At 38.1% G+C, this 14,931-nt stretch overlaps 1 protein-coding gene across 3 annotated transcripts; it reads left to right on the forward strand.

Moving 5' to 3' along the window:
* Nucleotides 1–475: 475 nt before the first annotated feature.
* Nucleotides 476–14,648, forward strand: pcyox1 (prenylcysteine oxidase 1). Of its 3 annotated transcripts, none has more exons than XM_042508915.1 (19): nucleotides 476–678; nucleotides 897–1,044; nucleotides 3,291–3,497; nucleotides 3,596–3,770; nucleotides 3,897–4,108; nucleotides 4,220–4,372; nucleotides 10,445–10,633; nucleotides 10,850–10,903; nucleotides 11,277–11,303; nucleotides 11,512–11,562; nucleotides 11,689–11,724; nucleotides 11,814–11,834; nucleotides 11,914–11,949; nucleotides 12,060–12,098; nucleotides 12,241–12,276; nucleotides 12,824–12,838; nucleotides 13,103–13,141; nucleotides 13,240–13,275; nucleotides 14,313–14,648. In XM_042508915.1, the coding sequence occupies exons 2-19, from the start codon at nucleotides 933–935 to the stop codon at nucleotides 14,324–14,326; spliced, it is 1,452 nt and encodes a 483-aa protein (XP_042364849.1). In that variant the 5' UTR covers nucleotides 476–678; nucleotides 897–932; the 3' UTR covers nucleotides 14,327–14,648. The 3 variants fall into 3 exon arrangements, with proteins under 3 accessions (XP_042364849.1, XP_042364850.1, XP_042364848.1); XM_042508916.1 differs by having other exon boundaries at nucleotides 12,063–12,098; XM_042508914.1 differs by lacking the exons at nucleotides 10,445–10,633; nucleotides 10,850–10,903; nucleotides 11,277–11,303; ... (8 more) ...; nucleotides 13,240–13,275; nucleotides 14,313–14,648 and adding an exon at nucleotides 6,147–7,279.
* Nucleotides 14,649–14,931: the final 283 nt, after the last annotated feature.

Raw genomic sequence — 14,931 nt, forward strand, 5'->3', positions numbered from 1 at the left:
AATGGGGGGGGGGGGAAGGGGGGCAAACTGGTTTTAAGATGCAGGAATGACTGCCCTCATATTTTCATAATTTTATAGCTGCAATTTTGCATTTTATGAGCTGATGTTTTGTACTTTATTTAATCAAATTCTGTCATTTATGTATTTATTTATTCTACCAACCTGCCCAGGGACTAGAGGTGGGAAATAGCAGCTTTGCTAGAACCTGGTTCAATGCATCTCTCCTTGTTTTTTATAAGGTTAATGTTTTATTCAGACCCCAGTCAGCAGTCCTTAAGTACTACACATACCTGTTTACTCTATTTACTTTTCTTTCATACTATACGTCACGTTTAAAGTTTTGAAGCGTTACCTAGCCTAATACTTAGTCCAAAATTATCTCAATTGTGCCTCAATTTAAAATGTTGCGGCCTTTTATTGTGAAGCTCACACGTGACCTACCCGGAAGTGTATCACAACAGTAAGAGACGTGACAGCGTTTCGACATGATTCAACCGTCTAAGGAGTTTAGTTAGTTATCGACACCTGTAGGCTCATTCAGGGTTTTGTTATCAGTTTAGTTTTCTGTTGAAGTATTCAGGAGGAAGTTTTACCGACGTGTGAGTTTGTTTTCGAGTGAAACGCTGAAGATTTATCTGTGGAGCTGCGTGTGGATCTCCAGTAGTGACTTTTGAAATAGTGAGTCCAAACCGCTCACTGCGATACTTTATAACGTTGTAAAACATTAAACAAACATTATATTGTTAAAATCGACTGTTTTGATAAATGTTGTTGCTATTTTCTGCGTTAATCTTTAAGTGTGACCTCTTGTGACCTTTGACCAAGACTGATAGGCTCAGTTTTCCTCTAATTGTTAGCGGAACTGATCGTGGCTGTTGTTTGTTCCTCTTGTGCAGATGCTACTCAGTGAAGAAAAGTAAAAGACGTCCACAATGAATCCTCAAACCCTGTCACTGAGAGCGCTGCTGTTTTTGGGGCTTTGGCACACCGGGAGAAGAAGTCTAGCTTCAGCTCCAGAGCTACAAGATCAACCCAAAAAGATAGGTGAGTCTGTCCCAGGCTGTGAAAACAAAACACAGCAATCCTCCTTTCTATTACAGCTTAGTCTATTTGTTCTGACGCTTCAGTTTTCTCAAGCCCGCCTCAGGGGAGCGTAAGCATTACCCTGCCTAACAAGCTTAAGATCAATGATTAATGAACTTCCTGAAAGACATACTTGTGTAAAAGTACTGATATCTTACTGGAAAATGACTTTGGGTGAAGTTTAAGTCACCTATTAGAATTAGGAGTCATCAGATTATCAGCATGGCCGATTATCAAGGCCAATATTTGGCATTTTGCCTATTATCTGTATCTGTGTTTTATATTAATGATTGCAGATGAAATGAATTAATGAAAAAGTGTGTGTATTACACTCACTAATGCCAGGGAAGGCAGTCTGCAATACGTGCAAAGAAAATGTCAGCATAGGAGGAAGTTTGACTTTGTAAAACCTCAGGGAGCTATTATTATTCATTCATGTTTTATTTAAATTTTCACTGAACTTTAAAAAAAAAAGTTGCTGGGAACCTGTTGTATATGAGTAAGTTTTCTGGTCATAAAAAAGGATTATGAAGTTTATTTTTCCATAACATACACCACCTTAAAATGGAGCCTATATTACACTTAAAGGAAAAAAAAGGTCTTTTTCACAAATTAGAGGATTTAAAGAACAAAGTTCAGTTTTTCCTTTCTTTCCTCCCATTTCTTCATTTGCCCATCTGTCCCTTTCACCCCTCCATACCTAATTTTTAGTAAGTAACTAAAGTAACTAAAAAACTAAAAAAAAACAAAAAAAAAAACGAGCAAATGAAACAAATGCTACAGTTTCATGTAATAGTGAAAACGTATTCACCTTTTTATGTCTTCTTAAAGCCGTTCGAGCTGTTGTCTTTATGCGTCTTGCAGTGGTTATGTTTGCTACCTAGCAGGAAATGTCTGCAATGAAATGCAAAGTGATCTTGCTTGATCAAAACAGTGTTTGGGGCGGCACATGTAGTAAATGCTGAAAGTCAAGCTGAGGTTCGTTTGAAATTGGTCCCAGGGCCACGATTGGCCCGAGGGCTGTCGACATGCCCGCTGTAGTGCCTCCCAGAGACAACTTGCCAGATTCATTAGCCAATTAGTCAATTTGACTAATTGTCAATAACTTAATGGGTAATGATAATTTTTGTCTTGATTTGATGCATAAAATGTTACACAGTAGTCTGATCTTTGTACCCATGATTCATCTGAATAATAAGCTCAGTAGGTCATTTCTAAGATGATATTGCTGCCATCAACAGTATACAGCCTCCTCAGAGGAATTATTATTATTGATATGTCCGTTAATCATTTACTTTAATGAGTTGTTTATAAAGCAAAAATGATAAACACTTGCTGATACCAGCTTCTCAGATACAGGCATTTTCTATTTTGTTGTTTCTGGGATTTTGGATTGTTGTTCAGAATTAAAAAAGCTGTTTCAAGATGTCACCTTGAACTCTTGGAAAATGTGACGGACATTTTGTTGACTATTTGTTCAAAAATAGTAGTAATATATCAAAAAAGTAATACTGACGTCTGAATCTATAATGAAAACAATTATTTGGTGCAGCTGTAATACCAAATTGCGCAATAATTGTTTTGTGCAATAATTACTGCAGTAACGTTTGCAATTATTTAACTGAGCAACATTTTTAAGTATCTGAAATTATTCTGACCAACACAGCTCTTGAATGTATCCAACATATGACACACGTATTGTTTATTTTTATATATATATATTCAAATGATATACTTTTGCACGCATTTCATACTCATCATATCATACATATTTACATATTTTACAAGTTTTACATACTGTTGGGAAATGAAAGCATAATACACATATTTTTATTTAGTTTATTTCATTTTATCATTAGTTTATTCTCATTTTAATATTTCTCATTTCTACTTCTTTATTCTGTATGCTTGTTATCACAGCTACAATTTCCCTTGGGGATCAGTAAAAATTAAAATTTAAAAAGGCATCTTAGATGAATTGCGTATGTAAAATGTGTCCATTTTAAGTATCTCAGCAAGTAAAGGTGCAGGTGTCAAATGGAAAAAATGGGGTCAGTTTATTCTACAAAGTGCATGTGGAGCTACGGTATAACCACTACTGATAATAGATAAAGTGTTCAGATTATACTAAAAAAAACCTCATGAGAACGATTCCAGCTGAGTGTGTTACAGAGATAGTTTACCCTGTTGTCATTGCTCCTGTGAAGCTGTGGTCGGAGCAGGCATTGGTGGCACAGCTGCAGCGTTTTACCTGAGGCAGGAGTTTGGAGATGGGGTCAAGATTGATGTTTTTGAACCTGGCGCTATTGGCGGACGACTAGCAACAGTGAAGATTGGAGACTATGAGTATGAGACGGGAGGCTCGGTGATCCATCCTTTGAACCTACACATGAAGCACTTCATTGAAAAATTAGGTAACACATCCTAAGTTAAACAAAGAGCAAAAACAGATGAATGATTGAAAACATTGTCGGTGTGTGGTATAGTATATATAAGAAACTTTTTTTTCCAGGTATTCCTCCGAGGACAGATGTCCCCTCTAAAATGGCAATCTTTGATGGAAAAGAGCTCACGTTTGAAGAGAGTGACTGGTTTTTAGTAAATTTTTTTCACATGATCTGGCGATACGGGTTCAGCTTTCTCCGAATGCATATGTGGGTGGAAAGTATTTTGGACAAATTTATGAGGTGAGTCATTGTCATGGTTCCTTAATCTCATTTGTTTAGCACAAGATCCACAAATATCAACACAGAAATGCTCTTTGTTGTGCTGTTGGGTTCCCTAAATGATCACGTACTTCCTTTTATTCACAGGATCTACCAGTATCAACAGTATGGTTACTCATTCTCCAGTGTGGATAAACTTCTTCATGCTATGGGTGGCGACAGTTTTCTTACCCTGGTGAATCAGACCCTTGAGGAAACAATGATCGGTGAAGGATTTTCGCAGGTCTTCATCAATGATATTGTCGCACCCATCACACGTGTCAACTATGGCCAAAGCGTGCGCATCCATGGCTTTGTAGGTACGTTTTCCAGTGTAAGAGTTTGAATTGGTTCATAAAATATTTCAAGTTTTTTTGTTTTAAAAAAGCTATAAAGTAGAGGTAAAACTGACTGTATGTCTTGCCTTCTAGGGGCCGTGTCTTTAGCAGGAGCAGATTCAGGCCTGTGGGCAGTGGATGGAGGCAATAAGAGAGTGTGCTCAGGTCTCCTGTACCACAGCAAAAGTGAGCTCATCACTGCCAATGTGACCTCCATTTCAGTCAAAGTTCGACCATCAAAAACAGGTACCATTCACATGCCTTCATTCAATACAGGACGGCCCAATCCCATTTCATATTTTTACCCCTACCCCTTGTTTGTGAGTGCCAGCAGTAGTATAACCACAGTATAACAACTCTTCAAAACCCTGATATGTTTAGGTATTCTGGTGTGTTTATGTAAACAGACGTGTAGGTGTTGCCAGATAATGCGAATATGCCGTCTTCTGCAGTGGTGATTATTCTTGCATGGGCTACAGGCAGCCTTTTGTGGTCGTCAGGAGTCAATATTCAAGATTACTTTATTTGTTGCGGGGGAAAATTGTCTTGTACATAAAGGCTGCCACACAAAAACAGTACATACACAGTGCAAAAATAGACATAGAGTGCATGGACCCTGATTTAAATACATGCAACACTGCCCCTCAATTTACACCCTCCTTAGGATATTCACAGTTTGTTCACAACTTAGGTTTCATGCTATCAATCAGTCTAACAAGTAATCAAATATAAATGAACACTGCTTCATTACTGGGAAACTAGTTGTGCTCTGTAGGCTAAGATTACCTAGGCTGCCAGTCTGCACTGATATTAGAGGAGATTTAGCTATAAATCAGGTGTCATAAGCCGTCAAAGGAGGGGAATGCGACATGGAAATATGTAAAAATGCAGGACTGTTATGCACGAATCAGCAATAGCGTTAACCAACTATCTAGTTAGCTACTGAGACATTGGCATGCTAGCAATTCATTTTTTAATGCTTGTTATAAAGGACCATAATTACATTGAACTAAGATAATCCCAGAGTTTCCCCGCACACTTAGTTGTGGCAGCCCGCCACAATTAAAACATCTGCTGCCATATATTGATTTTTTTTTAATTTTTGGAGCTGGATCATTCATTATGAGTGCTGTTGAAATACATGCCATTTGGATATTGAATACGCCACACTCTCGGAGTGCAGAGCGTACTCTGGGCACAGATCGAGCAGTAGAATCCCAGACTCATTGAAAGTGAAACTTAACCAGTCATTTTGCTGAATGTGAAAGTTTTCCTCCACTGGCAGCAGCTGCTCCTCTCATAAATGGATCTAATCTGATCAGCTGTGAATAGATCAATGGATCAGTTATCCACTCCGTGAGTCACTGCTGCTGAGGAAAATATGAACTCATGTAGAGCTTTACCTGCTTTGCATTCACAGACCTGTGAAAACCTCTAAATTTAGAGAGGGGGCACATAGTGATGCAAAGGAACACACACTAAATCTTTATTAACCCTTTGTTTAGGTTATTATATTCTTGTTATATTCGTATATTCATATTCTTGTTTGGTAATTTTCCTGTAACTTTTTTTACTATTTTTTTGCTAATTTGGGGTAATTTCTTGTTAAGTTGCTCATTGCCTTTATATCCATATTTCTGAAATCAGTCAAGCTCATTTGATCAAGTTCCAAAGGGTTAAAAAAGAAAATACATGTGTGGGTCTCTTCTGTTGCTTGTGCAGCTACGTATCTTGCCAATAATTTCCCATAATGCTCAGTTTGAATTGTGCCTCCTAAACACCACTGTTTGGAGGGCCAGGCGACCCTACAACACTTTACTGTACTCCTTTATCTGGACAAGAATTTGGATACCCTACCCCTAGACATGAAAACGCAAAATATAGGGGTAAGGGCTAAGTGGTAGGCGTAAGGGGTGTATTTAGATTTGGCCACCGAGTTCCCACTGAAGGAATTCTCAAGTGTATGTTCACACTTTTTAAATGTCAAACATTTTGACACCCTTCCATCTCCCATTTTCAGGCAGCACAGCCAGTTTCTATGAGATTAATTATGTTGGAGAATCGGGTTCAGCACATGCTCTGTATGACATCGTTGTCATAGCAACACCGCTTCACCAGGGAAAGTCTGACATCACCTTCTCAGGCTTCTCTCCCCCGATCCCATCTCACTTCCCTGGACGTTACCACCAGACTGTGGCCTCTCTGGTCCACGGCTTGCTGAACATGTCCTACCTCGGGACCACAAAGCCGGCCTCGGAGTTCACCGTATCTGAAATCCTCACCACAGACTCAAAGGGCTGCGCCATCAACAGCCTGAGCTCTCTTGACCCCGTGCACATCCCTGAGGGTTACAAGCGACCCCCTGCCAGCCAGACCAAAGTCTGGAAGGTGTTCTCCCCACAGCCGCTGACCGATGAGCAGCTGAAGGACATGTTCCTCTCCTGGGACTCAGTGTCAGTGACTCCGTGGCTGGCGTATCCTGCCTACCGCCCGCCGCCCCGTAAGACACCTCCCTTTATCCTGCACAATCGGCTGTACTACCTCAATGCCGTTGAGTGGGCAGCTAGCGCCATGGAGATGAGCGCCATCTCTGCCAGGAACGTGGCCTTGCTGGCACACCACCGCTGGCACCAACAGGTCACCAAGATCGACCAGGAAGACCTGCACACCCGCCTAAGAGGTGAACTTTGAAAACTAAAACAGTAAAATCCGACACACAGATACTCCTGGACATGCCTGCTGCACTGTTTTAATACATCTGTCAAGGCAAATCCCAACTCTATCTGGGTTGCTCAACCTGGATCTTATTGACATAGTTTTGGCCTTTATTTCTATCTTTTAGTAAAAGTAAGAGCTATGATCTGGGAACACAGCAACATCACTACAATTAATAGTCAGCAATTTTGTTCAGATGCATTATACAAGCATTTAAACCACTAAAACCTGGGAAAATTGGTTTGATTTCTTTCAAAAAGTGGAAGAAATGTTAAATAACTTGCAAAAATTGGTAAAAGGTGACAAATAAATGAGCTGACAATTAGCTGGGAGGGATTATTTGATACCATACCCCCCAAGTACAGGAAAAATGTCCAGAAAACTACATTAATTACTCCTGAATTATATATTTACAGTTGTTACAGAAAAAAATGTGTGTGCGTGTGTGTGTGTTTGTTTGTGTGTGTCACATAGGTTTTTCCTTTTTACTCTTATTTTTTGTGCTTATTTTCAGGTAATTTTGTTGAAACTTTTATCTAATGTCTTGCAAATTTTGGGCCATTTTTTGTAAAGTTGCTTGTTGCCATTTTTTCATGATTTTGAAAAATCAAGCCTATTTGTTCAGGTTTCAAAGGGTTAACCAGATACTCATCACCACTTTATTCAGTACTTCAAATACAGTATTTTAAAGTTGAACCAGGGAGTCATTCTGAAAACTGATACTACTGTTTGTATTCGTTTTTTAAGTCCTGATAACTCGGGTTTTTTTTAAAACCTGTCTGATTGGTTGTTCTCTTATATTTCTCACCTCTGTCTTTAGTGATATCTCTGCTTTCCCACATCTTAGCAGTTAACTTGGTGAGCACAATGTTATTTTTACCAATACGAATAGAAAGGTGAAGTCCCTCCCTCTCTAGTGTCCTCTCCTTCTTATTTCACAAAAAAATATGTACAGTAGTCAAGGCCAGGGACAAATACATTTTGGATCAGTTTGAATTTTGCCATGAATTACACATATGATGTCTGTCAATTTAAAACATAATTTTTCAAGTCAAAAAAGTTCCATTTGTTGTAGTACCATTTAGTTTTACTAAGTGAACTCCATCTCATGTCTCGCACAACATTATCATATCCGATGTGTTTAATCCAACAAGTCCGCAAATGCATAGTTTCAGTGGGGACGTAGAGCACACGTCCCTCTCAGCATTTAGAACATTTGAATGTCTTTCCCAATGACAACATTAAAGTAGAAGAGGATGTTTATTTTTTTTAAAGATATACTTTTGGGGCTTTTTCAATGCCTTTATTTTATTGGAAAGATACAGCATTAAAGAGGGAGAGAGAGAAAGGATGACATGCAGCAAAGGGCCGAAGCCAGATGGGGCGCCTGCTCGACCATCTGAGCCACCAGGCGCCCCATAGCAGAAGACTTTTATTTTGACAAAATAAGACACCATAAATTGGCACAGAAAAAAATCACCAGAATACAGGAAATTAAGTCGTTGATGCTCAAAATTTTCTGGTGGAGGATCCCTAAACCCTTTGTTACCACGCCCTTTGTTTGAGGAAGTGAAAAGTGTGAGCAAGACCCATACCGCATGTGAATACAGCTCCAGTACGAAACACACAGGCATCGAACTGTAGCTTCAGTGAGAGAGAAAGCTCTGACGCCACTTAATCAGCTTGTGTAGACTTTACATACTTTTTTAGTCTTATATTCAACCAGTTTTATGACAAACTGTGACTTTGAAACTGACAAACATCATATGTGTAATTCATGGCACAATTCAAACAAGATTAAAAAAAATTGCTGGTAACTACAGTCAATATTTTTTAGGAAATAAAGTGCAGTGGTGGTCCTTCAGGTGGTGATTTACTTTCCCTCTCTGTTGAGCAAAACTAAGAACAGACCAAGTGAAATAGTTCTTAACAGAGGACATGATTCATCATTTTCCAGCAGCACAAATCTCACTAAAAACCATGCTGCACTCCAGGGAAGGCACATACTTTTTCTGTTCCTCTGTCTTCATTGAGAGTTTAGATAATTTTGTTTTTTATGTGCTCTGTTATGAACATGGTACCACTTACATTCAGAAAATCAGCTTCTTTGTGCCACATAAACCAAGATGTCTTTTTTGTTGATGGATTTATGTTCATTGATATGTCCTTCATCTTGAGATGATTTTTTTTTAGTCTATACCTCCCACAGACTACTGCATATGTTGTTAGTGAGTAATGGCAGCTGTCAGCAAGTGAGCTGTCTTTGTAAATCAGATTTGATTGATTTCAGTTATGAAATGTATTAACAGGTCCTTCCACTGGTAATATCAACAAGACTATAAGTAGACAGTCTAATCCCACTGATGAGGTGTATGAATTCAGCTTTTAAAACTATAATTGTGCCTTAAAGATATCCGTGTAATCGGCTTTAAGTGATGAGTCTCCCTATAATTTTAGAAATCATTTTCCTTCAGGTCTTCCTGCCATTTTTAATGAAGTAAAAATTACCATCACTGTAAGGCCACCAGGGAAAAAAAGCGATGAATTACTGTTTTGTTGAAAGAAAATCTCTTTAAAAGTATTCTGTACATGCTGCTTAATACCCACTGTACCTACCTAAACAACTTTCATGTTCTTCAGCCACTTTGGAAAAGAAATTGTGGTTTGCTAATTGTTTCTTCCTTATAGAGGTGTATTTTTGTAGATTTTTGAAAGAAGTTTACATATTGTCAAGACATATTGTAGCAAAATGATTCATTGTACGGTTTAATTGACAAAACGTTTTCGTCTTACACTTGTTTCTTTACAAATGCCCAAAAAACAACAAAAACATTGCTTGCTGCTCGTGCACAAACAAAATGAAGCTTTTAATTGAAAATCTAAACTTTAGTTTTCAGATTTAATCAGGGTTTAAACAATACCCAAACCTCTCAGACCGCACTGTATATTTCACAAATGTTTACGATTAAAATAAAGTAAGGTGTCCTTGTCTATTTTGCACTCATCGTTGACTTTTTACTCCAAAGCTAAATGGTGTTTATTAAAAACTGGATTGAATTATGCTTGAATCACTTTTCAAGACACTTTTATCAGTCTCATTTGCTTTAAAATGAAGCACTTTGCAGCTGTTGTTTGTGCGATGGTGATATGTATGACCATTTTATTCTTGTCTTTGTAACAGAATCTGCTACTTATTTCAAAATCAATTTTAATGTCATTCTATCATCATCTGAAATCCAGGATTTTAAGGATTAGGAGAGTACAATGTTCTGCGGCCTGTATAAAAGGCAAAGTTTTTTTTAAAAATGGCACTATGCAGCTGTTTGCATCCTCTATTTGTGCCACAATTAATTGAGGAATTGTCTCACTGAGCGACATTGTGACCCATCTTTCGTGAGCCAAGTGTGTGTGTTGAAATCACCATTTCCGTACCCAAAAGGAAATTAACATTGTTTTCAACTCTGATGCAAGGACTTCCATTTTTTTGTTTGCTCTAACAAACACAGAAGCACCCTAAATAAAGGCCGTGTGACTGAAGAGCTAACAATGGGTGGCATTGACGGCCTGAATAACGATACGTCTGTGCGCTGATGTGCCACCCAGCTGTCCTCTCAGGTAGGGAGGGACAATGGTACCAGAGCCGCCTGTCCATGCAAACATGTGATGTGACTGAAGATATAAGAGGCTGTAAACTGACAACAACCCCAAATTTTCCACCACCAAGACCAGCAGCCAAGATGAGATTTCTAGTGCCACTATTTGTTTTCCTCGCTGTGGCGGCGTTTCACTCCGGTAAGAAGAATAAATTGTTATATTTATGATTTTGACTATAATTTAAATCAGGGGGGTGGTTTTTGGTCTTTTGTTTTTATATATGTTTAGTTATATATGTTTACTTTATAATGTGTATGGCTGTGCCTCTAAGGAAAACATGCTTATTTACTCACACATGTTCAGTTAGTCAGCATTAGTTTGAAATCTGACAGATGCACCTGTGTTGGTGTCTAGCTCTCTCAGCATTTCTGGAATCTGCAGAGAAAGAGGAAGCGGCCGCTCAGCACGGTGAGGAACTATGGTCAATAATAGTTCATTAAAAAGCAATACTTGTTAATTAAGATTATGATACTTGCAAGGGCATAGGTGTTATTTCAGTATTGTGGGGGGGACACATGTATGAAACAGGGTTTTGGGGGTCCCTTCGCCACAACATTTTGAGTGTCAAACATGTAATTTTCTGCACTCTAGTGATTTTTTCAAAAAAGTTCATTCCCAACCCTGAAAAAATGTCTGTAATTGTCAGACTTTCAGGTTTTGTAGAACACATGCACGTTCCCAATATTGAGGGGGAACATGTCCCCTGCATCCCCCGAAAATGTACACCTACAGAAACGTGCATGCTTTTAAACTGATCCAAATGTGTTTTTTTCTCCTGCAGATGGGCTAACTAAACTGCAGAAAATAGGTACAGTACATCAGTCCCATTGTTTAACAGCAGGATTGAAACTGGTAAACGCTATGTTTAATGTTTTTAAACATAGCATACACAATTTTTTGTTGTTTAATTTGATTTGATCTATAACACTACATTTTCTCGCCTTTATTATGACACGTGCTGCTCATTTTCTTGTTTATCTCTTGTTTTTCATCATTTTATCACTCTGCCTCCTCAGATCAGATGGAGTTTGAGGCTGCTCAAAAGAGTGAGGCCGCTCAGATGAATGGTAAGTTTGACCAAAGTCCAGAGCAATGGCCGCAAGCCAAAATAGCTTTTATCAATTTTGTTTAATACAATATGCGAAATAAGTTCCAGATGTCTCAATATTTTTTTTTTACCCTTTCCTGTCCAGTTACAGAGGAACAGAATGAGGAAACCCGTTACCTCGGTAAGAGGAACTATATGACCTCAAACAAAACTAACAAAGGCATATTAAAGAGCGGTTTGTAATGCTGTCTTTTAAATATTTATCCTCAGAGGCTACTCAAGATGGATCTGGTAAGTTATTCTTTTTTTATAATGAACACCTGAACACATATTTATGTGCTAAAGTCACCCATTGAAATGTTTCCTACAGTGGAGGAGCATATTGAAACTGGGGACAACAAAACAGGTGTGTATATATATTTTGAAAACAACTACAAAACAAACACAAAAGCTTCTTGTTGGCCTTAAAAAACACGTGATGTTTCTGTACATGACATAACTGAAATCCTCCTCCAGCAGGGGGAGGTGGGACCTCTGATGTAGCAGCTCAGGAAGGTGAGAGAGGTTTTACTGTTAAAGTATCCGCCTGTAGGTGGTGATGAAGGACAGTTTAAAAGGAATCTGCAGGATCTTGAAGTACACTTACATGTAAAATATCACAACCTTGTGACTGATTTGCCTCCACTCTGATCTACAGGTGCCCAGTCCTCTGAGTCCTCAGAGGAAGCAGATGGTGAGTTTGTGACATTAGGTAGTGGTGGTATGTAACTAAGTTCATTTATTCAAGTACTGTGCAATGTTGGGTTCCAGTACTTCAGTAAAAGTATAAAGTAGTAAAAAATTGAAAGTAAAGTAAAAGCACCTCATAGTTGTACTTTTTACAACGTTACAATTTTACAACATAAGTTACTTTGCAGATAGTAATTATTAATGCAGTTAAAATTCACAAGCTGCCCAGTTGTTTTTATTGTAAAAAAAAAAACGTATATATTGAAATGGGTCCATTTGCATAATAAGATGTACTTTTACTTTTTATACTTAGAGTATATTTTGATGCTAATATTTTTTAAACTTCAGTTAAGATTTTGAATGCAGGACTTTTGCGTCAAAGTTTTTCTATATGGTTACGCTGCTACTTTTACTTGAGTAAAAGATCTTAATACTTCTTATACGTCTGACATCGGGTTTAGTTTGGCAGTTTATTTTAAAACATTAAAGCTGCAATTTCATTTTCTGTCATTCTATCAATAACAATGTATGTCTTTTTTTGTCTTTGGCAGGGAGGCAGAGGCGGGGTAAGTGATGTAAAACAACTATCTACCTGTAAAGCAAACACTATATGACAGATTTTGATTTAAAATTTTTCACTTTTCCAAATATTCCAAACAGAAATCACTTCTCCGCATATTCATGAATTTAAAATATTCTGCATTTTTAAAGAACATTTAGAGATAAATATCAATAGAAAGTACACAACAGTTTGTCCAAATGGGATTTAAAAGATTTCTCCTGTGCGTATTGTTTAAACTCAAAGTTCATTTTGATGCCTTTTTACCCAGAGCACCACGAGGCAGTGCCTGAGGCTGTGAGCAATTTGGGTAAGATCAAGTAAAATGGACACTGACTCACACTTTTGATGAATCCCACACTGTAAATACATCCTGTAACTTCCCATGTTCTCATTTCTCCTCTGCAGATGAAGTGAGTCAGGATTCAACCAAGAAGGAACAAGGTGAAAATATCTAAATACACCAGTAACCACACAGAGCATAAACCTGAATGTATGTGTTTGTTATCCACATATATGAAGAGCTGCGTTCGGAGATGGCGGTTGACTTTTTTTTTTTTTAAGGCAGACTTGTACCTGCTGAGGCATGATGTGGTGAGCTGTTTTGAGCAACAGAGCAGTGAAAGTTAAATTGTAGGTTATGCAATGAAGAGGAAAAAACAGAGCCAGTCAGGGCTGGTCTCAGCCAGATTTAGATGGTGTTAAAAAATCTTTATAGGTTGGGTTCAAGTAAACAATAAAATGCCTCAAGAGCAATTGCAAATTTACAACTTGGTGGCAGTTTGTAAAAAAACAAAAACAACTTTAAAAAAAAACGTTATAACTTTTATGCTTCCATTTTAATGTATAAAACAGTCCAAACTAATATTCTAGAGAGATATTTGAGTGTCCACAGAGATCTGCTTGACCTCAAAAATAAAATGCAAGGATTGTTTATTTGAACACAGCCCTCCTTGTATGTGAGTAAATCTAGGACAAGAATCCAGGGCACTCCAAGACATCTGTCCCCAGGTGCTCATTGTGCTTGATTTATACTGTATCATCTGCTTCTGGTTATTTTTGGACCAAGGATGCACTGTCCCTGCCCTAAAAGATGCAGAAAGGATTGTTTTAGAATTGACTAAATTCTTCTGATGCAAGGTTACTGGTGCAGTGAAGGTCGTCTTTTGGATTTTCTATGATTGGAAAGTAAAATTCTGTCAAACCTTTGTGCACTGGTTCATAAAGGGAAACCAACCTGTAGCAGTGCATCCTAATCCTTTGGGGACAGAAAAGGCCTTTGTTCTTTACAGCAGTAAAATCGCACACTGCTGCAGTCATTATTCATCCGAACCTGCGCAGGAGGAGTGAGTCATATCAGAAAGACCTGGATGTGATTCATATAATTGCTCTGAGAGCCCTGGAAAACTACTGAATTGTGGTGTGTTTGCAATGTAAAGCTAGCGTAAAGGAATCCTCTCTTGTCTGTCCCTGCGTCACAGATGTACTAGAGTGAGAAAGCGCAGCGGCACGTGGATCCCAACGCTCACTCACCACCCGGTGCCTGAGCTGCACCGAGCTTACTGCCAATAAAAAGGGAATTATTCCACCTATCTACAACCTCTCTGTGCTCTTTTGTGTCATGTTATGTGCTGTGACAAAATACATCTGTGCAGTATTTCAGAACTGCTTGTTGGAACTTCTGCACAGATAATGTAACACTATTTCTCTTTCGCTTTCTCACTCTAGTACATCTCTTTTGTTAAATGTTGACTTATCATAAATGTGCTTTTGCATTTTGCCTGCACACACTCTCATTCACGCTCATGCATAAACATATACACTCACACATGTACACAAATGTATTTAGGTTCATACAACGTCAATACATTTATTTTATTATTATTATTATTTCTTTTCCATTTATTTTATGTTTTTTGTTATATCATGTAGATGTTCTTATTGTACTTTATTGTTCCTATGCCTGTTTGATTTTATTTCTTAAAATTGTAGGATTCTTTATTAGCTTTTGTAATTTATTTTGAGGTGAGATTCTCTTATAAGCTCTTTAGGGGTTTTCTGTTTCTCACCTGCACAATCTACTTCTATTTTGTTGATGTT

This window comes from Plectropomus leopardus, chromosome 20, assembly GCF_008729295.1.
Source record: "Plectropomus leopardus isolate mb chromosome 20, YSFRI_Pleo_2.0, whole genome shotgun sequence".
NCBI lineage: Eukaryota > Metazoa > Chordata > Actinopteri > Perciformes > Serranidae > Plectropomus > Plectropomus leopardus.